Source organism: Dermacentor andersoni, chromosome 2, assembly GCF_023375885.2.
Source record: "Dermacentor andersoni chromosome 2, qqDerAnde1_hic_scaffold, whole genome shotgun sequence".
Classification (NCBI taxonomy): Eukaryota; Metazoa; Arthropoda; class Arachnida; order Ixodida; family Ixodidae; genus Dermacentor; species Dermacentor andersoni.
Genome location: NC_092815.1, coordinates 120,470,214 through 120,494,792, shown reverse-complemented (window position 1 = coordinate 120,494,792; position 24,579 = coordinate 120,470,214). Strand labels below are relative to the sequence as shown.

The window sequence follows — 24,579 nt, the reverse complement described above, 5'->3', positions numbered from 1 at the left end:
GTCCTACATGAACGCTGTCTGTCCGTTAATGCAAAAGGAAATGGCTGATCGAACATACACCCCAAGAGCCAGCATGATGCTTGTAAATACCGCCTAATGTAGACAAGATCTACTCCTGACCTGTGCTCCATTTTAAACGTCAGCAACCTATAACCTTAGGCTGCAATACAAACTTAACGTGACAGTGTCCGCAGTACAGACCTACTGTGTAAACATGTGTTTTTATTTGCCATTTCTTTATGGCTATATACATATATAAATATGCATGATTGTGATTTTACATGTCATGTTGGAAATTCACAGGGTGTATAGAGCTACATAAATTTATATGAAAGATAAAATATACAAAAGATGCAAACTAGGCCCGTTGGAAAACAATGCATGTGTACATATATGCAACCATCCAATACATGTATGTTCCCAAGCATGCATGCATGCGAAAATACCTGTTGCCCAAGCAGATATGCCCGTTTGTAAAAAGCATATTTGTATCTCAATCCTTTCAAATTTACGTGGCTCTGTATCACATGTGAGCACTGCGCAGGCCTCGTCTCCTAGACTGTTGAGGCCTACACATTCTGATGCCTTTCGTGAAATCAGTACAGACAGAAGGGTCCAACTTTCTGTGTGTGCAAAGACAAGTAAATATAGGCATACAGACGACGTTAAACACCAGATGTAGAACAGCACAAAAGAAAAGTGTGGATACGATACCTGACCCAGTTAACATGCATGCCTGTCCATGATGTATCCTCATAATCATTACAACTCAGTAGTTCTCTGCCTCCTTAGATGGTTGTGTCATACATTGTTACGAGTGCTTACATTGTAGCTTGGCGGATAGCCAAGCATTCGGTTTTTCTGTTTTTGTGTTCACATAGAATTGCATATCTTTCGTTCGGTTTCTGTGTTGAGGTATACAGTGGGTGACTACTAATACAATACGATGTACGTCTCTTTCCTTGTGTGTCATGACAAATAAAAATGTACATGATGTGCAATGTCTTTTGTGCAATGCTTTTTATTTATAATAATTCAACATAGACATTCTGCAGCAATTCTAATTCCAAGTTTTGTTGCACAGAACATCATCATGTATTCTAAAAAGAATTCTTGAAGTGACAAAAAGAACAACAAAAAAAGGAATCTCAACCACATCCAATGCCCCCAATATAAATAGCTGTTGTGACTAAATATTGTGCACACGTGCACAATGAAGCTCAACGTTCTAAAATGCATCACAAAAAAAAATGCTTTGGTCACCAAATGTGCCACAAAAGCTTTACAAAGATGCCTTGCCTAGTCATGTATGCATACCCTATAGAGAGCAAAGAGATTTACGGTGTGAACACTGCTGCTCGCAAGAGACTATTGCACTCAAAACTTACGTTTCACAGAAAGACAAAACACAGATTACAGAAAGTGAATGTACACAAATGCAGACATTGTACTTGTGAATATATTATTTTGCCAGAATAGCTGGAAACAATGTGACACTATGCAGTCATATTGTTTTTAAAGGCACACTGTTTGCAACTGCATGAACATGCAACTACTGTAGCTAATAAAAAAAAAACTGTCCTAAAAACGCACATAGCAAGACCATGCACGCAGTAGTTCATATTGGAGCCCAACACTTAAAAAAATGATCAGGCAGTGCCAAATGCGCAAACATGCCTGAAGACCATTGTAGCACACATCTTACAACTTCATCAAAGAGGATGAAGTTATGCAAGAGTCAGCAAGAAAAGATGCCATTTGTCCTGTGTGTGCGTCTCATGTTTACTATTATGACGAACTGCCTCCCAAAGACTTCCTTGCAATTTTCAAAAGCAGAAGTAAAAATCTATGCCACTCTCGAGCTGTGTACATGCAAGGTTAAAAGAGGTTCTAATGTTAAGGCATGAGAACTAAAATTTGACCTAAGGGCTATCGTTATCACTGCAATTAAAAGAGGCATGATACTTCAGTACACACACTCTTAGTCATCATTCAGCAACAATCATTTGCATTCAGCCATCCTTCTGTTCAACAATCATCATTTGCATGTACAGTAAACACTGTGTGACCCATTACCAACACTTCCCCTTTAACACAGAGTAAGATCAGCAAGAATTAATATTTTTGTTTAACACCCTGAAGCTATACAATGGGCTACAAGTAGGGTTCTGCATTTTCAGTTTATTTCGGGGCAAAGTCGGAGCATTTTTTTAAATTTATTTTTTTCAATAAAAATATCTTAGTTCATCAAGGCTTTCTTTTTACAGTGTGTTGGAATTTACGTTTTTCACCATGTTTACCATTATATCCAACTTTTGGTTGTGCCAATACGTAAAAAACAACCTTGATTGAAAAAAAAATAAGAACAGTATCCCACAGGAACATTTCTTAAGATTAAAGTCAACACTTTCAATTGCACAAGGATTTATCATAGTTGCAATTTTGTGTAATATATCATCCATATTTACAACTACTGAAATCCATTATTGTGGCACGATCTTTGTGATCTATAGAAATAAATTAAAAAACCCTTCCAACATTTAGCAGTAGAAAGCTGTAAATCTAGCACAGTGCATAACAAACAGGCCAGTAATGCATCCTCCAGAAAATTTCTCCAGATTTCTTCAACAGTATGTGCCGACTCGCTTGCCTGCAAGGTAATGTCGCGCCACTGTGGCGAAAGGGCAGAAAACAAATGCTCATGCATGTCAAATGCTGCTGGCAGTTTCGCCTTCAACATTTGGTGCTCACGACCTGAGTGTGGTGCAAGAACGACTCACTAGAGCAGTGCAAAGCAGGAATGTTTCACCGAACTGCACGACTCCACTTTTTTGCAACAGCAGCATAAACTCACAGCTATTAATGACTTCACAGTACTTCTACTTATCTACAATGTTCAGCAAGCAGTCGATGTCCGCACGAATGAGGTAGCAGACGACTTATCCCACAGACTTAGCGGAGCCTGCAGGTGAATGGCAAGCACACTGCACCCATTATGCAAAAGACTCTGCTCTCAGTTTTAAGAGTAGCTTTCCTTGGCCTTTTTTGACCATTTTCGTGATCACAGGCTGGCAGTTGGAGGTTGCTGGTCGGAAGTTGGAACAAAGGCAAAAACGCACATGGAGCACAACCTCTCAGAGTGCATCCATTGCCAAACACCAACTGTCATAGCTCTTTGAGACACATGTGCTGTCCACCTATACTGCCACTAGGGATGTGCTGGTCCACGGCTCTGTTCTCTACAGAATTACACAATGAAATAACAAGCACTACATATACATCCTTAATGCAAAGACATATGTTATCAAGCACATTATTGCTTTAACAAAGCAAGGCATTTTGCTATTTGATTACGTTGACAATCATCGTCGATGGTTTCTACACAACTTCTTTTAGTTCACTGATTACCGAGGGCAATTCATTTTAATTTTTCTTTAGGAATGTGTTTGTAGTCCAGATTGTGGAAGGAGTTTGGTTTTCACAACGAATGTTTCCAGCTTCTCACAATCGTCCCCTGGAACTGTTGTCACAGCACCGTCATGTGATCATAACTAAGGCCCATAAAATTGAGTTTTTCGACTACACCTGAATCACCAATTTCTTTACCGGAGAGTGTTTTTTGAACTTTACTCGATCAATCCAAAAATGCAGAACTCTAGCTACGGTTGAAGCAGCAGATAGCCCGGACTAATTTTTACCACCTCAGGGTTCTTTAACGCACACACAAAGCACGATACACAAGCTTTCTTGCATTCTGCCCTAGTTGGAATCTGGCCACCACAGTGGCCAAGTATAGAACCTGCGGCCTCATGCTTAGCAGTGCAATGCCATAGCCACTGAGCTATCGTGGTGTGAAATTCTCAAGCTGCACGACATGCTCTAGCAAGTCGGGATTAAATCTAACCACATGAAATTCCATGATGTGAAGCTAAATCTCGGCATGCATATTTTCTTCCGTTTTGATTGCAAGAACACAAACATTAAGAAAGGACCGAAGAGGTCCAAGACGACATCTGCAGCATTGAATTCAGCTTCTGTTCCTCAGAACCAGAAAGCCTGTCACATAGTGCTCCTGCATCATGTCAGCCTTAGGCCCATAGCAGAAAAGACCTCACACACCTCCTTTCCCACTCTTCAATCAAGACATCTGTCAGGAAAAATGAAGCAAGGATTGCTGTGTACATTTCACACATACACTGCCAACACACTAGCACATTCATAAACATGGAATCACAAAACGTGATTCAACACAAATTTTTCTTATATATTATAACTGAAGAACTAAAAACATTAAGAACCTAATAAAAAAGGTCTTTTGTTTATAACAAGCCTTTTTCACACCCAGGCAAACATAAATAATGCATGCAGACCATGAACACACAGGCGATTCACAGCTCAACGCCCAGAGGCAATGTAACACAGGAGCAGCTCCTTGTAGCCTACGTGGATGGTTACAGCAGCAATACAGCCAGAAGCATAAATACAATGGACATTGGCTGAAGCCCTGCACCTTGCCAATATATTAACAAACTAACTTTGGGAAACAAAAAAACTGGAAGTGCTTTATCTTGTTTCTGCACGTGTAAAAAAAAAATCAGCTTGTCCAAACATCGACAGCAAGGCCAGTTGTCGAAATACTCTGCCAGCCTTCAGGATACACTTTTTACCAGCCTACACTCGTCATTCACCCTACAAAAAAAATGGCACATGCCCCTGCCATTTTCACTTCCTGTCTAGAAATGAAAGTTGGCGCAGTGTCCACTTCTGTACCACAAGATAGACAATGGTAGAGGCAGTGGTAAAAGCTCACTTCACCGGCACTCAGCAGGAAGACAAAAAATGAGCATCCATTTTAGCAGGCCTCCACTTTCGCACACACCTTCTTTTCCAGAAAAGAAGGGCTGGCAGTGCGGGCCTCCCATCCACAACACGTCCTGCTCTGCCAGCAGGCACAGATTGCCAGTGCAAGGAAAATCATTAACAGCACACAATTTTCAAAAACCTCAAGGCCATCTGCCATTAAAAAAACTCCTAAGCTCTGATAAGCGCAGCCAAGTCTCTCGCTTCATCGGTGTGCAGTTCTGGTTCGTCTTCGTCCTCCTCATCTTCAGAGAAGTCATGACAGAAGGCGGTCGCACCCTTTCCAAGGCGCACCGTCTTCATGGGGGGCGAGCCCATGCTCTCATTCAGGTAAGCCGGAGATGGGCTTCGGGGCGGGCTGCTTCCAGGAGACAAGGCATTCTTCAGCCTGTCTTTTCCTTCGTTCCAGAGGTGGTTCTGAGGATGGACACAAGGGAGAAAAAAAAAAAGAGAAGCACAGGGAAGGACATGCAGTAAGTGGTTAGTCCCAGGCTTGGGCAGTAGAAAAAAAAGGCAGCAGGGTGTAGAGAGGCTCAGAGCCAAAAGAACAAACCAGACAAGAAACAAAAAGATGAGAAATGTTTTCTCATCTATTGTCTGACTGAGTGCTTAAGCAGCACAGACCAGAAAAAATATGAGCAGTTAAGCAGGGATTTGAGTTCGACAATTTGAGTAGCATGCGCCGTAAGGAACAATTGATTGACTGACTGTACATACCAAAGAGAGACTTTGCTCTCAATAGCACTACGTTGGAGGGCACAAGCATAATTTCAATCATTTGGGGTTTTGTAATGTGCACGGAAATTTTAGTACACAAGCATTTTTTATGCTCTGCCCATAGACATCAAAGCCCCACAGCACCTATGAATCGAGCTTGCAACCTCAGGCTCAACAGCAAGATGCTGAAACTGCAATATGTAAGAGCATGAAGTAGAGGATAGGGAACAAACTCTGACCACAAGGTTTAGAGCTGGTCTACTAAGAACTCAGTATTCATACCAAATAATTCTATACCAAAAGAGTTGAGACACCAATGGATTTTTTTACAATGCAAAGGCCACCAATGCTAAGTCTAATGAAAGAATGAAGAAAATCACCCCTAGCAACCACATGAAGGTCTCATTATACATTAATATCACATGGGCTGAACAGGTAAGTGACGACAGCATTGTATTGTATCAAGTGTAGTGCAGACATGTGAAAGAGCAAGCGAATGCCCTATGCATTGAGGAAGTATTACTGCAAAAAGCCAAAAGCCTTTCCACAGTCCTTTCAATGAAGAGGTGGATATTTAGTCCAAACGTAGCAAGCTACTGAGAACATTTACAAAATTAGTCTGCCTACTAGAACTGGGTTCAACTGTAGCAGTAACCATTTGCTTATACATTTTGCATTCACAACACCACATCCAGTGCCACAAACATACGCCTGCTTTCAATGGCTATTGTTGCGCTTACAGCTGATCCACTTAAGCCACGCATGTACAGCTACCAGCGATATGAATGTGATCGGCTCAGTGTGAAGCTTTCGTACTAATAACTTCTTTCAGGGAAGAAAACAGCTTGCCATCACATGAAAGCGACAGTGCAGGATAGACTGTATGAAGCGATAGCTAAACCAGTTCATTTGCTTTACCTCATTACGAAAATAAGCAGTTCTGGGATGCCTTATGCCCCTTAGGACCAAATTGATCACCTACATAAAGTCAACAAATGCACTCTAGTAACTCCTCTAAGAAAGGGAGACCAAGGACTAATACCTATTCTGAACATTCTGCTAATTGTCCAAGCATCTCGTCTGCTCATTCAGTTCAAATGCATCTTCTAAAGCATCATATCAGATAGAGTCAGTAGGGAAACGCATTGTCTGTCACACTGTTAAGACTGGTGATGCCATCTATTATAAACATTCAGAACCATAAATGGACTTCATGCAAGTTCACATTTCTCTCTCTCTCTTGCATGCTGCAGTACCAAACTAGTGAAAGATTTTGCAGATCTAAGTATGATAATTACATCTATTAGTACACTAATTAGAAATGCTGAGAAAACAAAGTCATTGTACAACAAAATAACACTCTGTGTAAGGCTGACAAAAAGTCATTTCGTTGCTTTAATAAATTAGTAAGTTACAACAGATATAAGCATAGCTGAATTAATTATACACACCACAAATTATATCGTGGTAGAGCACTCAAGACATTAAAAATGTGCAAGAAAAGATAACGAGGCAGGAAGTAGACAGGACAGGCCTAATTATGAACCAACTAAACCAGCAATGTGCATTGTGAGAACCAAAATGGTGTAGCAAAATAAATGCATTGAGGAATTATTTCACAATTCATACATAAGAGACATAAGGCATGTGAATAATATGACAATATGCCACATCCAAATATTGTTTCAAGATGTATCTGTCAAAAAAAATAAAAAGATGAGAACGAACATGTTTGATAGTGATTAACAAAAAAATGCTTGCGCTCTTGTAGACCTGTCATGAGGCATTGAAGTGCTAAACATGTTTGCTTGTTAACAACAAAAGGAATAATTTCATGTGGAATTCCAGACTACCCATAAATACACTACCAGTAAAGTTATACACATGCTAACAGCAAATGAACATCGAACACCAGAATGTTCCCATCTTAACTGATTTTTCCAGTCTACAAAGATAATAAATGAGTATCTTGTTACAATGCATTTGATTTCAATGCATTCATAGACAATACATTTAGTTCCAAATAGAGCATTAAGGCGTGCAAAAGCTATCCAGTGAAATTATCAACACTGATGGCTGCCACCAGTTACCTTATTTCCCTTTTGCTCAATATATATAACTTTGCTTGATTTTAATCCTTAAACAAACTGCAACTGGAAATTCTGCATCTGTATACTATAAATATGTACCATTCCTTGTTTTCTACTGTTTTTGAAATTCAGGGAGCAAAAACCAAGTGTTAAAGAGAAGAACCGGGACAGAATTGGTGTTTATTTTTGAGCAGCTTGAAGTTCAAGATCTTGCTGGGAATTTTCATAAACATTTAGACAGGCAATGGTTGCCTTTTAGACGCAAAAAATTCTTATTCAAGCAAGCAAAATCGCTCACAGGAACATGTAAGGACAAAGAGAGGTGCTTGGAAATCATGCAACGAACTTATCTATACAAATCACTGTTAGCAGTTATGTGAACAAAAGCAACAAATACAGACATGTTTGGTGATCCATTCATTACTTGGTTCACTGTGCTTTTGTGAAAATGAAAGAAGTACAAAAAGTAGTGTACGCAGGCACACTTCGCAAAATGTCTGATGCTCTCCCTTATCTTGCAAGCCCTTGTTGATGTACATTATCATATGCATTTTTAGTATTTCCGTGTCCACCTTAGACTTGCCATGCAGTTCATCCTCATATGTTGTCGTCCTGCTTCAGTGGTCCCCGCTGTACACTCTTGCAACATAACTAATAACATACCAACAGGCTGAATCAGCCATCCTGTTCTGCGAATGCAATATAATTGCACAAACGTCCTGAACGTCACTTATTATTCGCAAGGCAGAGCAATGGCGGTGCTGCGTTTGTTTCCTAGTGCATAACTGCCGTTTACATGCATACAAAAGGTGCATAAAATGCAATGTGATGCGCCCCTGTCGAATTCATGTACAGTCGACAGCAATTCATGTACAGTCGACAGCAAAAGTTTACGGGGCGCGGTTTCCCCTTCAAATGTGAATACCTGCACTGTTAAGGTATGGCACTTCGTATTTAATGAATCACTGGGTCAGTGGCGAAGGCCACTACATGCTGGAACATTTATTTCGAGGCTGTAATACCAAGCTTCGCGAGAATTCAGCTTCTTGGCAGATCCTGCGTCCCGTAAACTTTTGCGGTTGACTATACATGCAGCTAATAAAAAAGCAACATGCAAAAAGCTTCCATTCATCCACTCACTCAAGGCCAGTAGATGCTAAATAAATCATACATATATGCACATTTTCACTGGAGTGTTAAGTAAAATACCGTATACCATATATACCATATTCATAAATGCATTTATTATTAATATGATACTGAGAAGCTGCTTGGTCGATACGTCAAACCTGACAAAGTGAACTACAAGGTTATTTCAGACGATGCCATGTCACGTCGGCGTCAACAGCACCACTCAGAGATAGTCTATTTTCATGCGTTCATGCGGCGCAATCTCGACCTCGCACGACTTCTACAGTTTTACTTTGCTTACGCTCAATGTGTATGGCTCTGCTTATGCGTGCACTGCTGTGTTGTTCTGCACTTTTTATTTCTAATTTACTAAGCATCAGGACGATGCTTTTCTTTTGGCAGGGGAATATTGCAACTAGGTGTCACAAGCAAGCCCCAAGAAAGAAGTTGCTCCAGGGACACGCACTTTGGAAGATGCGAGCTCTCAGAAAGAAGTTTAAGAGGAAGCTTTAGCTCGGGCTCAACTCCAACGTGGCCTATTCAAGTACACGTAAAACGCAAAAACATTTTTCTGAGAAAACCCCTGGACCAATTTTAATGAAATTTGTTGCATTTGAGAGACAAAGTTAAATTTTAGTGAATGTTCGAAGCAGGATTTCGATTTAGGGCCTGAATTTTGTTAAAAAAATTTTCAAATATTCGACCGTTTAAAAAAATAGAAGCACAAAGAGTACAAATTCATAGCTCTGCATCAAGAACAGATATCGTGGTTCTGTAAACGGTATCCGTTATATCATTCAAAGCGGAGAAATTCGCTATGTCATTTTACATCTTACATGAATTTGTTACGTTGGTTACAAGGGTTCTGCAAAAGCTGTATTTCCGTATTACAAAAGTTTTTTATATTCATGCGTAACATATCAATTTTGTCCGCTTTAGTGTACTATTAGATGCAATTCACAGAATTGTATTGTATCACAGAATCGTTGTTGAGTTACAAAGTTGTAAACTTGATAGTTTCGTTTTTGAACATTTTTGATTTTTGCCAATATTTAATAAAAAATCGACGACCTAAATCGAAAAGTCGAAACCAAGAGTCACTAGATTTTAAGCTTTTCTTTAAATGCAACAAACCTCGTCAAATTCGGTGCAGTGGTTGCCAAGAAAAATTCTCCTTTTACATGTATTTAGATAGGAGCACCCGAGCTAAAGCTTCCTCTTAAATTGAGAACGCAGGATTTAGAGAATTCAAGGCATCTTCACCAGCTCTCCATCTTGCCGACACTGTGCACATGTACAAGGGCAATTTTGTGACAACATATCTTAATTGCTCATACAAGGTGGCAGAGTTAATTAGTTTTGTAACACTCACATTTATTGTTATTCTTTATGAAAGGGCAAACTTCAGTGAGAAATCAGGTTTAATTCGATTTTCATAAAACTTGCTTGAGGTGCAAAAATCAGGTTTTACCTAAAAAGAAGGGGCACTAAATATCCTAGGCTCTAGACATCCGAAAACAGGTTATGCACCTCCCCTTTTCTATGAAATACTAATTTCGTAAAAAACCAACCCTGGGAGGCAACACCTATGCACATAGAAGGAAGCCAATTTAGCGATTCCATGCAAAATATTTTACTATTCCTCTGATGGGTCAATAAAGACTTTCTCAGATGCTGCTTACAAATTGACACAGCTTCAGTGCCTCTAATAACTGTTATATCCCCTATATTTCTCCATGTTTGGTTCATGAACTTTCTATAGTCAGGTACACATTAAGAAGGCAGGAGAAGCCCTGCCCAGATGACCGAAGTGCCTCCACGATTAAAGTAGTAGTCCCATTCAAAAGTCCAGCCCAGATGGAAGCGAAGGGTGACCATGTTCTCCATCAGCGGGGTCACCAGCCGTCCAGCTCGTAACGTCAGTCTAGAATGTGCGCCCATTGGCAGAGGCTCACATGCAACCGCCTTTGAGGAGCAAATTCTCAATTGTACCCGACTATAGATACAAAAACAGTGCTCAGCAACTTTTATCAGGGTCAGTCATTAGGGAGTGGGAAATTACATTATTATGAATGAAAGCATGAATGTACGTTTGTGTTCTCTTCAGATAAAGCTTAGCCAGAAGCCTGATGCAAAATATTCTCAGATTATAAACGATCACTTGGCCATGGTTGCAGGACGATTTTTGTTTATGAATAGTTTTTTTTTTTTTTTTTGTATATGACATGGATAGAGAGTTTCAGCTTTAGAAATGTGATGCATTCAGTGCTGGAAGTTGTGGCGACGTGTCCAGCACCATACCCAAAGCAACAAGAAAAAAGCATGCCACACAGTGTGATGGCCTCTTTTGCCAATTTGCTACGGGAGACACTGCTCTTTGGAGCTAAAAATTATGCGCAGTCAGTGTAAAGCATTTGTTTTTGCTAGATTGGACCTCTGTATCATACTTCATCAATTTAGCCTTCACCATATTAACCATAAACATGTCGTGAAATGTGTTTTTTTTTTGTTTTCTCAAAGCGGCATTTCTGATGGTGAGACATTTGGAGAGTGTGGTACTACTCATCTTATCAAGATAATTCTTTTTCTTTTCTTTTTCATGAAAACGGCTACCATTGGGGTTGGCAACCTAAGAACCAAAAACTTCAAGATTCCGAACAAGGGAACACCTCAAGGGTCAGTAATCTCGCCTTTGCTCTTCAACATCACAATGATGCAATTGCCTAAAGAACTGAACAAGATAGAAGGGCTCAGTCACATCTTTTATGGAGAGGATATAACAATATGGACCAAAGCACCATCAAGGGGCCAACAACAGAACACACTACAGGAGGCAATAAATTGGATCGAACTTTACTGAAACAAATGCAGATTACAATGTGCACCCAAAAAATCAGAAGTGCTACTGCTCGAAGCAAGAACTCGAGGCAGACTACCAGCCTATCAGCAACCCTACCCGAGCATAACACTTAACGTAATCAAAATACCACGCGTGGAGTCGTTGCGAATACTTGGCCTTGTCAAACATTAAGATGGGTCAGGAGCCGTGACCCTCCCCAAACTTCATGGATTGCTCACCCAAGTTTTACACCTCATTAAGGAAGTTGCAAACCTAAGACACGGCCTCAAAGAACAAGACACGCTGCATATCTATCTTACAGGCGCTCATCATGAGCCGTATCCCGTATGGCACGCCCTATCTGGCCCTGAAGAATGCAGAAATTGAAAAACTAAAGATCATGATTAGAAAACCTACCAAGACTGCACTGGGAATTCCCGAAAAAGCATATACAGCACAATTACTCAAACTCAGCCTGCACAATACGTGGAAGGAACTTGCAGAAGCGCACAAAACAAGCCAGATTGAAGGACTCAAATTTACTTCCACTGGAAGAAGCGTGCTCCTTCGGCTCAGTTACAATGTGGAGGCAACTGCGAAATCAGACGAAAAATCTAGACTCCTAGTGCACATACGAGATTCGATCTCCAGTAGCATCTGTACCCCGCAATATGCATCCAAACTTTCACAAGGAAAGAAGATGAACAACAGCAAGAGCACTCCACAAGAAATTCTCCACAAACCCTAACACAAGATTCACGGATGCAGCTAAGCATCCAAGGATACCTGCTTTCACAGTAACCACAATTAATACCAAAGGCGAAGAAAAGGCCACTGCAACAATACTCACAAGAGATTTGGACACGGCCGAAGAGGTGGCAATAGCACTGGCCATCTCCACATGCACCGAAAATGCTGTAATACTGAGCAACTGGCAATCAGCGTGTCGTAATTTTAAAAAGGTACGATATCCACCAAAGCTCTGAAAATCTTGCAAGAAATATCAAAACACACGCATGTTCCCGAGACCAATGTCATCTGGACCCCTGGCCACGAGTCACTGGCCGGAAACAAAGCGGCACACACCATAGCGCAAGATTACAAACCGGGCTTTCTTGTCAGAGGGGTTCCCAAAGGCAATGAGGTCCGAGGCTATTCCCAAAAAATATTCGGATATCCTGTAGCATTACAAATTTGAAAAGAAGGGTATGCCCTTTACTGCACCATAGTCTAACCAGCGAAGAGACGGTTTCTCTGCTGCCTCTCCAAACAAGCTCCTATGTAAATGGCATTACGATGCACAGAATGTGCCTGACCCAATTCTCAAGCCTTTGCCTGTGCTTTGCCTGTGCGGGGCGCCAGAAATCCCTTTGTCACATGGTGATGGGGTATCCTAATCTTGCTGAACCCAACAATCAAGAAGCTCAATTAAGAACCGAAAACAAAACCACAGAAGAAGACTGTCAAGAATTGCAAGAGGCCATGCTCGCGACCACGGACTTGGAGGGCCAGCGAAAGTAGATGAACCAGGCCAAGGAAGCAGCTAAGACCAATGGCTACCTGAACTGAGGAGGCCACCCGCCTTGGGTGAAGAAAGAACTCTTTCTCAGTGATTCGCATTATTTACGTTTGTTCTTTCTGTCTCTTTCATGAAAGAAAGCCAGACAAATAGAGGGTGAAGAAGGCTTAAAATATCAAATATTACGGAAATTTTTTAAAAGTAATAATTTATCCTGGGTATCACTATTGGTTATTGATTTAAAATGTTTGACGTGATATAACGTTGGTCCAAATTAGTCGACAACATTTTTTCTTGCCACACTTCAAACTCTGATCATTAAAGATCAATTTGATATGCAACTTCCTTCATAACAACTATCATTTCATAGACAGCTCACCTCGAACTAGCCCCCACAAAAACACATTTCTTAATATTTTAATTACTCAACTGCTTGTTTCAAAGCAAAATTAATTGCATATTTGACATGAGCATGTAATTATACATACATGATGTAAGTTTTATCAAAATGTCCCTATATATAAAAATATGCTTTTAATTAAGCAAAATGTCCCTCACTATCGACTTGTTTTGGACAAGCTCAGCTCGTCAACTCAATAATCCCATTTCAAAAGTGATTTGGATGAACTTAGCACGCATACATACTTTTTCTTCTAGCACACGGACAGCTCCTGTACAGCATAAACTGCTTATAGCATAAGTCGTCGGAGCGGCAAATATCCCCACTGTAAGTGGTACCGCATTATAACCAAAACAAATTTTTCAAAGGCTACATGCATGCAATATATGTAGACCAAGCAGCCATGCATATCTGGCTGCTTGTGGCTCCATGTTTGCATTCGTTTAAATTTACGAACAGTGAAGGGTTAACGTTTAAGGATATGTGGTGCATATAAAGTAACACAAGGAAAAAAAAGTATTACAAAGAGGAAAGTAGTTTTCAGATCTGCTCGATTATTCGAGATCCCTCGGGGCACCGCCCCCCAACTCCACACAACTAGTGTAAAACGGCGACTGAAATTTTGGACACCGTACAGTGGCTCGTTTGATTTCTTGGAGTGATCCGCAAGCGCACGATGTCAAAAACATGGTGACTGCGAAACACGTTGCTCCCATTTGAGTGTTGCCCATGTTCTTGCATTCTTGATCGAGGTGCTTCCTCTGCTTTCCGGGTGCTGTACAGCCACTGCGACTGGTTTCGTTGACTCAGCACCAAACTGCAACTTTGGTCACCGATTCCAGATGAGGCACACTGATCAGGTTTAGCCAACAGGGGTGTTGGATAGCATGCCATCGCGACCAGCTCGCCCTTGATATGTTTGTACCCATACATGATTAGATTTAGATTGGGTACGTGATTATGCGCATGGGCAACTGATGGTAGCACATGTGAAGTAGAGTTTGGTCTCTCAGGCGACCAGCCGCAGTGAGTACTGCGAACAGCTACCAAGTTTCTATGTGCATGTACTGGTACGAAGAGGGGAAGCTCACACGTGGACATACAGCCTAAAAGCTCCAAACTAAATTTGTGCACCACCACTTAAACTGGTAGCAGTCAAGATTGCACAAGCGATATCGGCACTTCATGATGACATGCATCGCGTCGGGTGCACACAAAGTGAAGAGCCAAAGCGCGACAATGCGCATGCATTCAATGCGGAGTGCACACCGCTGATACGCAGCCGAGCAAAGGCTTCTCCATTGCCTAGGCAACCCCCGTGCACCCGCATTGCACTGCCGACATATTTTTTTTTTTTACCTGTTCCTTGTTCATTTGCTCCGTGTCTTCTCCTCATTCTCCACATCGCCCTTGTTGCTCTCCCTTCCCATCAGCCGGCTCACCTCATTGACAAGAGCATTTGCTACCAGGCTTGTCTGTGCGATTTTCCCGTGGAAGCCGCATTATAACCGGTATTTCATCTCGCGCAGCTGCACTACAAGCAATAGGTGTATACATAAGGGTTCTACGGAAGGGTAAACGGTAGTCAGAAAAAGGCGCATTATAGCCAGTTCTGCATTATAAGTAGTTATGTTATAAATGGTGTAATCTGCACCAACGTTTCAAATCCCCGGTTTTTTTCTTCTTTCTTTAATACATAGATGACAAAACTTTGTCAGCCATGTTGATTCAGTGTTTGCGTTCTACAACATAGGTAGCAGCCATTTCGTCAGCACTCAAGGGCCGTGTTTTTGGGCTTGCACGCTTACTATGCCTTTTTCCCTAATTTTAACTGTAACGTTAATAGCAATGACAAGTACGTATATATTACATAGTGGAGAGGTAAAATAAGGTATTCATGCTTAATGCATGAAGCAAATTCACTAAAAGAGCTTTGGTAGAGTTTTTGATGGAGTGAAGTTTAAGAGTGAGCTATAAAATAAAAAAGCAAAATAAGGTCACTTTTGGTCAAGATAATAAAACATTTAAGGGGTTAAGTAGCATCAGCAAAGAAAGCTCCAATGCATTCAAAAGAAAAAGAAACAACATACACTGCTGAGCAGAAACGACAAGCCTTAGTGTGTGTAAATGTAAGGCACAGTTTTTACAGCTTTGTCAATTTGCTGCTTGGGACAGTTGCAAAGATTCAGAAACGTGCAGACCAAAGACTTTTCTGCAAATACAGGGAAACATTGCAACTTTACGACAAAAATAGGAAATATCAATAGAAGACACTCTACACAACGGCAATAAAAGAGAAATTAATTTCCCATTCCTTTCCTTATGGCCTTTCACTTACAATCTCAAGTTACAAAGAAGTGGAAGCTCAATAATGAAAAACAGGGAAACGTTGGAACCTTAGCAGATGCTCAGAAGAAAATTCTAGACCCAGCCGCAAGGTTTCATTTATTTTTTATGTAACAAAGTGCATGCAGACACTGTGCAAGTAGATACTGTTCTTGATATTCAACAATATCATGCGAGCGTCACAGGACGAATTAGCGAGCATCCCATGACTGATCAAGACTGATATATGAGAGAGCATATACAAACATACAAATTACATAACGGAACAGCCAACAGATGTTATAGGAGGTCCCCCCTTCAGTGACTATAGGACCTCATCCTTCAACACGTACACCGAAGATATTTTGTGCACAATAAAAAAAAAAACAATCCAATTCAGCCACCACCTGCTAAGCTGTCTTCAGGATCAAATCACAACTTCTGCATTTTTCTCTGTTTAAGACCAAACAAGGGGCAAAGAAAGAGTAGACATCCTTTGCTTCTTCATCTTTCTTGGTGCTGAACAAAATAGTGCATTACAACGACCAACTTTCTCAGACTTATGTTACCCCCAAGCTTGTCAACGTACAGTGCTTAAAAGGAAGCTTTATCTCGGACCCAAATCTGACGTGGCCTATTCAAGTACATGTAAAACACAAAGACATTTTTCTGAGATAACCCCTAGACCGATTTTAATGGTATTTGTTGCATTTGAGAGAGAAATTCAAATTCTAGCGACTGTTGGAATTGGACTTTCGATTTATGGCCTGAATTTTGTTAGATTTTCAAAAATTCGAAAGTTTGGAATAAATAGAAGCATGAAGTTTACAAATTTTTAGCTATGCATCAAGAACAGATATCTTGGTTCGGTAAACGGCATCCATTAGATCATTGAAAGCTGATAAATTTGATATGTCATTTTATATCTTACGTGAATTTGTTATGTTGTGTACAGGGGTTCTGCAAAAGCTGTATTTTGATATTACTACATTTTTTTTAGATTCATATGTGACATATCAATTTTGCCCGTTTTAGATGTACTATTACAGGCAATTTAGAGAATTGTGATATTTTTCATTGCAGAGTTACAGAGTTGTAAACTTGACAATCTCGTTTTCTGAAAATTTTATATTTTTGCCAATTTTTAATAAAATATTGATGGCCTAAATCAAAAATTCATAACCAACAGTCACTAAATTTTAAGTTTTTCTTTTAAATCCAACAAACCTCGCCAAATTCGGTGCAATGTTTGCCAAGAAAAACGAGTTCTCCTTTTACATGTATTTAGATAGAAGCACCTGAGCTAAAGTTTCCGCTTAAGGGCAGATGACAGTGTGACTGCCATCTGCTATGATGTTATCAGGAGTATGCTCCGATATCTGGTGCCTGTTAACTTCGACACTTGGAAAAGCTACACAAGGTGAAAGAGCCAATAAATTGTGCTGCAAGTATCAAACTTTGTATGTTTTTGTTCTGTTCCCTCTGCCTGCAACATTCACAGCTTCTGATGTTTGCTTGGTTGTGAAATGATAACTAGCAAAAGTAGCAGTGTGCTCAAGAGAGCACACTGAACTGAACAAGATGACGCATTGTGTGTACACAGGGTATCAGAATATACAATATCAATACTACTGTAGATAGCGTAAAATATAAATGACACAAAATGAACAAAGCAATAGCAAAATGACTAGTGAAATGTTAGTGCAATGCCAAAGCCACAAGATTTATGTAAAACAATGCAGAAGATTGTCAGTAATAAATGCAGCAAATAAACGACTTCAAGAAAGCCACAAATGCTACCAGCTACCATAACTGCATGATGCCAGTACCAACTCATAAGGCACCAAGGCATGCTACATGTGGAAAAATTGTGAATATTCATTCAAACAACAAAGCACAGTTGCCCCCATTCTGGCGAGATTAATTACATGAGTTTAATAGGCCTCCTGTGAAGGCTAGTAAAGGTATGTTCTCATGCACGTAGTTAAGCAAAAAAACCATGTGCATTAATATTATGTTCTGCATGTTAAATGTTTAGTCTTATGAGATGAATAAGCAAGCAGGCATACGGGATCCCCCCTAAGAGCATAGAAAAAGAAGCTAAAATAGTGCACTGCTGCTGCAGGCTTTTATTCAAATACAGCGCAAAGAGTACTTAAGCACAGCTTGGTCATGGTAAGGTGGACTGTTGTGCTCTTTCATGACCACTGTTCTGGTCATCCTTGCCACCTAACTGCAACAAATTTTGAAAAAGAACAGGGACAGAGTGTCGAGGCAGTCATGCTCTAAATACCGACCACTGAACAAACGAAAATTTCGAGCTATGCAAAATGTATACAAAGACACGGTACACCATTCCTTCAATTGTGCTACAGTCATTAGGTGCTATAAGCTGACAGTGGAACGACATGCCACCTTTATGTGAAAGGGTACATACACTGGAATACCCTGTAACCCTGCTTGAAGCAACATGAATAAATACCATCCCTGACTAGATACTTTGTAGGAATTTAACTGCAATGATTCAAGGCACTAAAAACACACACATAAAAATCAAACTTTGCCTCTTATGAATATAGTCTTTCTGCATTCTGCCATACACACTGTGTCATTTAAATTCCCTGAGGTAGTGCAGCATATTCTTCAGAATGCCCTATCACATCTTAATGGCCACATCATGGCAGTCATCGCCGACAAGTTGGTCCTCAAACAGAGCCTGTGTTGCATAAAGTTCATCAACAGTTGTTTCTCAATTCTTATCCTTGCTTTGATCAGGTGCTGAAGTGGAGGGAGCTTGCCCTCCTTCTGTTCCATCACTCCCAGATTTGGTAGCTGTCTGCCTCCCTGAAGTTTCGTCATGCCACTCAACCAGGGAGCTAGGTTCTTGCTTCGTGCCATCCGATTCTATTACAGTGGCTCCAGCGTTATCAGGCACTGCAGCTTGAACGGGGATGTTGTCAGCTTCTGCTTCTACAGGATTGGAGTATGAGACATAAAAATCAGTTGTGCCCTGTTTTGGGCCTGTTGAAACCTGTTCAGTACCGTCAACCTTGGAACCCTCCAGCTGTTGAACTGCAGTTGCATTGTCCAACAAAGCTACAGTGCCATCTGCCGAAGATTTGCCTGCTGCCACCGGAACCTTTGGTTCGTGTTCCACAGCACTTGGTTCAGCTGTATTTGGCCCTACATAGCCAGACTTGGGATTGACCGCACTTACTGCATCTTCTTCAGCACCACCTTCCACAGGATTGGAGTACGAAACATAGAAATCTGTAGTGCCCTGCTGCGGACTATGCAATACTGGTTCCAAGCCACCAGCCTTGATGCTGGTTTTTTCTGTACCCACGCTTTGACTTGGTGAGAAAGAATCATCCTTCTTCAGCTGAACCTCACAAGGGCCCGAGTGCACAGCATGGAGTGGTATACAAGGAGACACATCTTGAGAATTCGTTCTAGCAGGAGCAGTGGCCACACCCATGCCTTCATCTGAAATGCTAGGTGAAAGACACTTAGGATCAGTCTTCAATGGTGCCTCGAAAGCACTACCGTGTGAAGCAACATTTTCTAGAGAATGTGGCATTAGTCCTTTTTGGTCACAATTTTGGCAGTTGACATCACTGTCCGCTTTCAATGAGGCAACATCCTTTGGCAACTGGCTAACCATCCTGGCTGGAAAGGGCGATTCGGGAGACTTGGAAGCCTGCATGTTTTCGGAGGACTTGCTCCCTGCTCTGACGGCACCTTCCAGGGCCTTGTGGTGCGAGAAGATGTTTATGTCACTCTTGGCTTTGGGAAGACCACCACCAGTGCTCGCACTCTCAGCACACTTGTCGGCAGGCAGTTCGAGTACCAGCGAAAGTGGAGGTGGAGTCAGGGAACGCGGCGGCGTCGGGCAGTAAGCTGGAGAACTCGGTTTGTATGGTGAGGCGTCTCGAGACATTGGCCGTCGGGTTCTCATCTTGGCCGGTGGTCGGAACAGATTGCATATTTCCATATAATGCAGGGACGCACCCGGAGCAAAACCTTCAGCATCCAGGTCCAACAAGGGAGGGCCGCTTTGGTCAGTTTCCTATGAGGGCAAAAAGAGAGAGAGCCCTCTCAGCGAATCACCCGGTCCCACGGGTTCGCCGCTCCACCTCTTGCCGCTGCGTTGCGATGTCAGCAAGGCACAATATGCTCCTTCTTTATCGGAATCATCTACAATAAACCAAAAATTACTCAAGCCTGGACCACACCTTGATGGGGTCATGTATATAGGATGTGTCTAGCATAAAAACCAGAGAAGGAAAAATGCAGAGGTCCGTGCAACTCACATCCACTTGTTAAAGAATTTCGTCGAAGCACTGGCCTGACAACAACCATTCAAAGATCGGCAAACTAAGACAGACACATGGAGATCTCTGCCCTGCTGCTGAGTGCCCAAAGTCGCTAACACAAATTGATTCCGGCAAATTGAAGGTGATAATGGATGCACATGCTCAAGAAATAGCTAACCTACTGATAGAGAAACTGCCTCCAGCTAAAATGAGCATGCATCGTTATACACAGGATACCCAGCAAATTTTTTTTTCCCTGCATATCCCTCACGCAAGCACAAGCGAACAGTTTCACGCAATAACCAGAAAGTGCTTTCTTAGAGAAACAGAGCAGCTGCAACTCTCAAGTAATGGCGCATGCTAGGAAGCTCACCACTTTAACCTGAAGTTAAGGTGGTGTCTGAAGATCATCGAACGTTAAGTATCATGGTCGTCAATGTGTGCACGATATCTAGCCAAAAAAAAACAATAAAAAAGGGGGAAAGAATGCAAACAGAAACTCACCAGCCTTCCTTCCCTGCCAAAGAGCTCCAGGAAGTTAAAGATGAATTCCCTTGACTTCTCTTCCCACTTCTGGATGAGTTCATGCCTTTTCCCTTCAAAATTCTCCACCAACTGTTTGCTTTTATCTTTTAACTCATCCATCTTGTTCTGAAGCAGGAACTTTTTCTCCTGCAAATACAATGGGGTAAAAGAAAAGTTTTCTTCTCTGAACTGTCTTCCGCACTTTCAAAAATCAGTCACGGCTCAAATGGATTACTGTCCGACACATGTACCTGCTTCAACTTCACAAAAGCACAGAGCTACGAGAGAGATATTGCGTGCAACTAGAGTCCTTCTGTGACAAGTAATAAAACTTCTACATTTGTAAGAGGGAACGTCAGTGAACACACAGTCTCTACACTTTGTAATATGGTATCAACTATCAACACAGTAAAACTGACATTAGTACCATGTTGTTAAATGCTTGTGTAAATGAATTTGGAAGAGGAAGTGTGTGCTCCCATTGATGTCATCATTGCATCTCATTTGCTCTCAAAAGTGAAGAGTCTCTTTTGTGTGCCCACAAGCAGCTTGCAAGCACCCTACAATGAGTAACCAGCGTTTCATTTTTGTATACATCATCAAGGAGCACTAAAATTTCCAGTCAGAAAAATTTTATGTAAAAATTTGAATCCCTGAAGGTCGCAAGCCCAGGCAATAAAGACAACCAAGAAAAATCCTAGCAAACCTCATGGAGCGAATCTCTCAGCTAAAATTCATATGAGTACAAGCCAATTCGTGTCACTAGTATCATATCTTCACTTGCAATAGTCTCAGTGGCTCAAAGCCGGCTTACCAGCACCTTCCAATGTCAAAACCTAAAAAGCAACATCCCCTTCGTATTCAGAACAAGAACACACACGTGATAATGAAGCTCAACAGTTCAGTCAGAGCCCAGTGTGCCAAGACAATAAAGATGGAAGGCATAAAAGAAAATGCTAGCCTCGCACTTCAGTCAAACCCATTTACAACAACACAGTCACACCCACAGTCAAACCCACTTACAACAACGCTGCTGTTAACAATACAGTTGAACCTTGCAATAAAGAAATCAGCGGGGAACATGAAAAAAATTCGCTTTCACAAGAATTTCGTTGTTGCGAAAAGAGACAGCACAGATAGGTAACGCATCGCAGAACAAAACATTACTGTCCAAATTCTATTAGCCTACTTTGCAAGCCTTGCTCGAGGATATAGAACCGCATTGCTGACAGTACAAAGTGTGCCACATGTGTCGACCAGCAGTGGCAGTACTGCCGTAACGCAGTATTCTCGGTCAACTGCTTTCGGAGATGCAATCACTTTGCGAGATTTTGCGTAACTCGGTACCAGACGCAGAGTGCCCGTAGGCGCCGACGCATCCAGTGCCGATCACAAAAGTGATCGTATCTCGTGTACACGAAGGCAAACGATCAAGATAACAGCTCTTTTGCGCAAATCTAAGTTTGGCGCTGAATCAGCACATGATGCCTGTCGGGTGACACCAAAGCCAGCGTTCTTGAAGCAAGGGATGCGTATTCCTGGATGATTGCTCAATCATGGCCCGATGCATGACACTCCGCATGCCGCGACCGCCATCTCAAGCGCCATCAACAATTCCATGTAGGTGGGACATGGATTTCTTTGTTTTTGCTGCATTTTTCTGACCGAGGCGCACATTACGCAGTGCACTAAGCGATCGGGGATTGTTCGAAACACGCGTCCAGTTTGTGTTCAGTTTCGCCTCACGCGATTGGCTTAGGCCTCACCGAGTCGTCAGCCACGGGGAACACAAACTGAACGCACGTTTCGAACAACTACCTATGATCTCGCCTGGTAGGTGTGCAAACACCGTCGTCACATGTCGGTAACAATGTGCGTGCCGCTCATGGTGCCGCATCGAACGGCCGATCAACAAACAAGATGATGGCCATGACGTCTTTCCAGAGTGCTGATCACTTCTGGCGCTTGGTTGTTTTTGAGAACAAAAATGGCGGTGCCCACACAAGTGTAATGTGGTGGTATTTTACGCAATTTTAGCGCAACACAATTGCATTTGAGCACATTTTGGAGCCTGCTAGCCTTATGCAATATGCGGAGTTACGTTCCGGCAAATTTCGTTGATGCGGGATTGCAGTACAGCGACATTTCGTTGCCGAGAGGTACCAAATGCATTGAATCCTGTGGGCGTTCGTCGGGCATACGAAAATTTTTCGAAGTCGCGAGAATTTCGTGGTGGTATTTCGTTATCACGGATTCCGACTGCTGGTCATAAGAATGAGAAGATGATGCACCATGAACTTTTGTATGTTTTCTATGGCGAGATAACTTGCTTACTACAATGCCCATGTGCCACATTGTCGGTTATACAGTAAAACCTTGTTAAACCGTACCTGCTTAAACAGTAGTTTCGGTTTAAAAGTAGTAAATTCCCCGGCTCAGCGGTCATTGAACATCATGTATTTTGTACCCGCACAAACCGTACCAGTTTACTGCGTACGCATCGGTTAAAACGTAGCGTTTCCACTTTTTGTCGCGCAAACACGGCGGTGTGTCGTCTCCATCGTGCGGCCCGGCAGAACAAGCCTCAGAGATCGGTACAACGGCCTCCAAGCACCCTGTGCGTTTGCACGTGAAGTCACAGCAACATCAACATCATTTCGATGCCGTGCCAGAAAGCGTTGTGGCGTCGTGCAAGCGAGGACTCACGTCATGCCGAAGCTCGGATAAAAAAGACGCCGGGTGCTCAGCATAGAATAAAGCTTAGACATCGTCCATGCTATCGAATGTGACACGAAGAAGTCGGCGCTGGCCCGCGACATGGATCTGCTGTTGACTACAGTGTGTGGCATTTGGAATGCGAAGAAGTTGCTCGGCAGTGCTGTTGCGACCGCGAAGAGATGTCGGCTACGAGGTTCGACTTTTCGCCATCGTTGCCTCTGTTGTTGCCAAAGTGTCAACTAGCGACAGTGATAAGGACAACACAGAAAGCGACAGCACGGGCAATTCAGGCCTGACAGTGGCAGAAGCTACGCGTTACGTCAGCCTCATGAATGCAATCGTCGTGACAAGAACAGGGGTGCGATAACGTAACTACTCCAAACGAAAAGTATTCCTAACTCTAGGACCCAGCAATGAAAAAGGCGCCCCGGGACTTCTGCAGCACTACTGCACGCGTGCACGGAGAATACGTAATGCCAACGAGGAATCTGCCGTGCAAGTGTTTGCCGAGAGGAGGGGGCTGGCTGAGAAGCTGGCACGCAGCTTCAGTAAGTTTGAGGCCGCTGTCGTTGTGCTAGGCCGCCGCGGCATCAAACGAAAATAACACTTTTGTCACGCGAAGTGAATAAATACTGCATGTTTTTTCCCCTTTCATCGCACTCTCTCTGAGGTCCGTTTTCGACAGGTAAGTGGGCGATCTCATGCTATTTCGGTTAAACAGTACTACCGTTTAGTACGTACTTTTTCCGAGCTCCGGCCGACTACGGTTTAACGAGGTTTTCCTGTATACACCATTTCTATGGAGGCTATTATACACCATTTCTATGGGGGTGGCCAGTGCAGTAGAAAAGTCTCAACCGTGCAGATACAAAAAAAGCTTGTGCCAGTGCAAGCACACAAAGACTTAGGTGTTTTTAAGCATGGAGTGCTTTTAGCTCCTGTTATCGGCGACCTTTAAGTGACCTTGAGCCAAAAGCCAGAGCCGTTATCTGGGCACTCAAAACAAAGACATCCGACCACTCAAATGAGAACATCTGGGCAGGTTGCAAGAACAAAATGTGATCGTCCGAGCAACCAGTCAGCCTCTGGCCCCCAACTTTTTGTACAGGACCGCATTACATATGCTAGTTACTGCTCAA

At 42.1% G+C, this 24,579-nt stretch overlaps 1 protein-coding gene across 7 annotated transcripts in view; it reads right to left on the bottom strand.

Moving 5' to 3' along the window:
* Positions 1-1,003: 1,003 nt before the first annotated feature.
* Positions 1,004-24,579, bottom strand: part of LOC126541294 (choline-phosphate cytidylyltransferase A-like) — a 66,821-nt gene continuing 43,245 nt past the window's right edge. For 6 of the 7 annotated variants that reach the window (XM_050188012.3, XM_055076539.2, XM_050188011.3 and 3 more), the window contains 2 exons: positions 20,702-20,869; positions 18,121-19,950 (listed from right to left, as the gene is read on the bottom strand). In XM_050188012.3, coding sequence (XP_050043969.1) covers positions 18,631-19,950; positions 20,702-20,869 — 1,488 coding nt within the window. In that variant the 3' untranslated portion in view covers positions 18,121-18,630. Of the gene's footprint in view, positions 5,278-18,120; positions 19,951-20,701; positions 20,870-24,579 lie in introns of those variants that run through there. The other variant, XM_050188014.2, reaches the window with a different exon arrangement.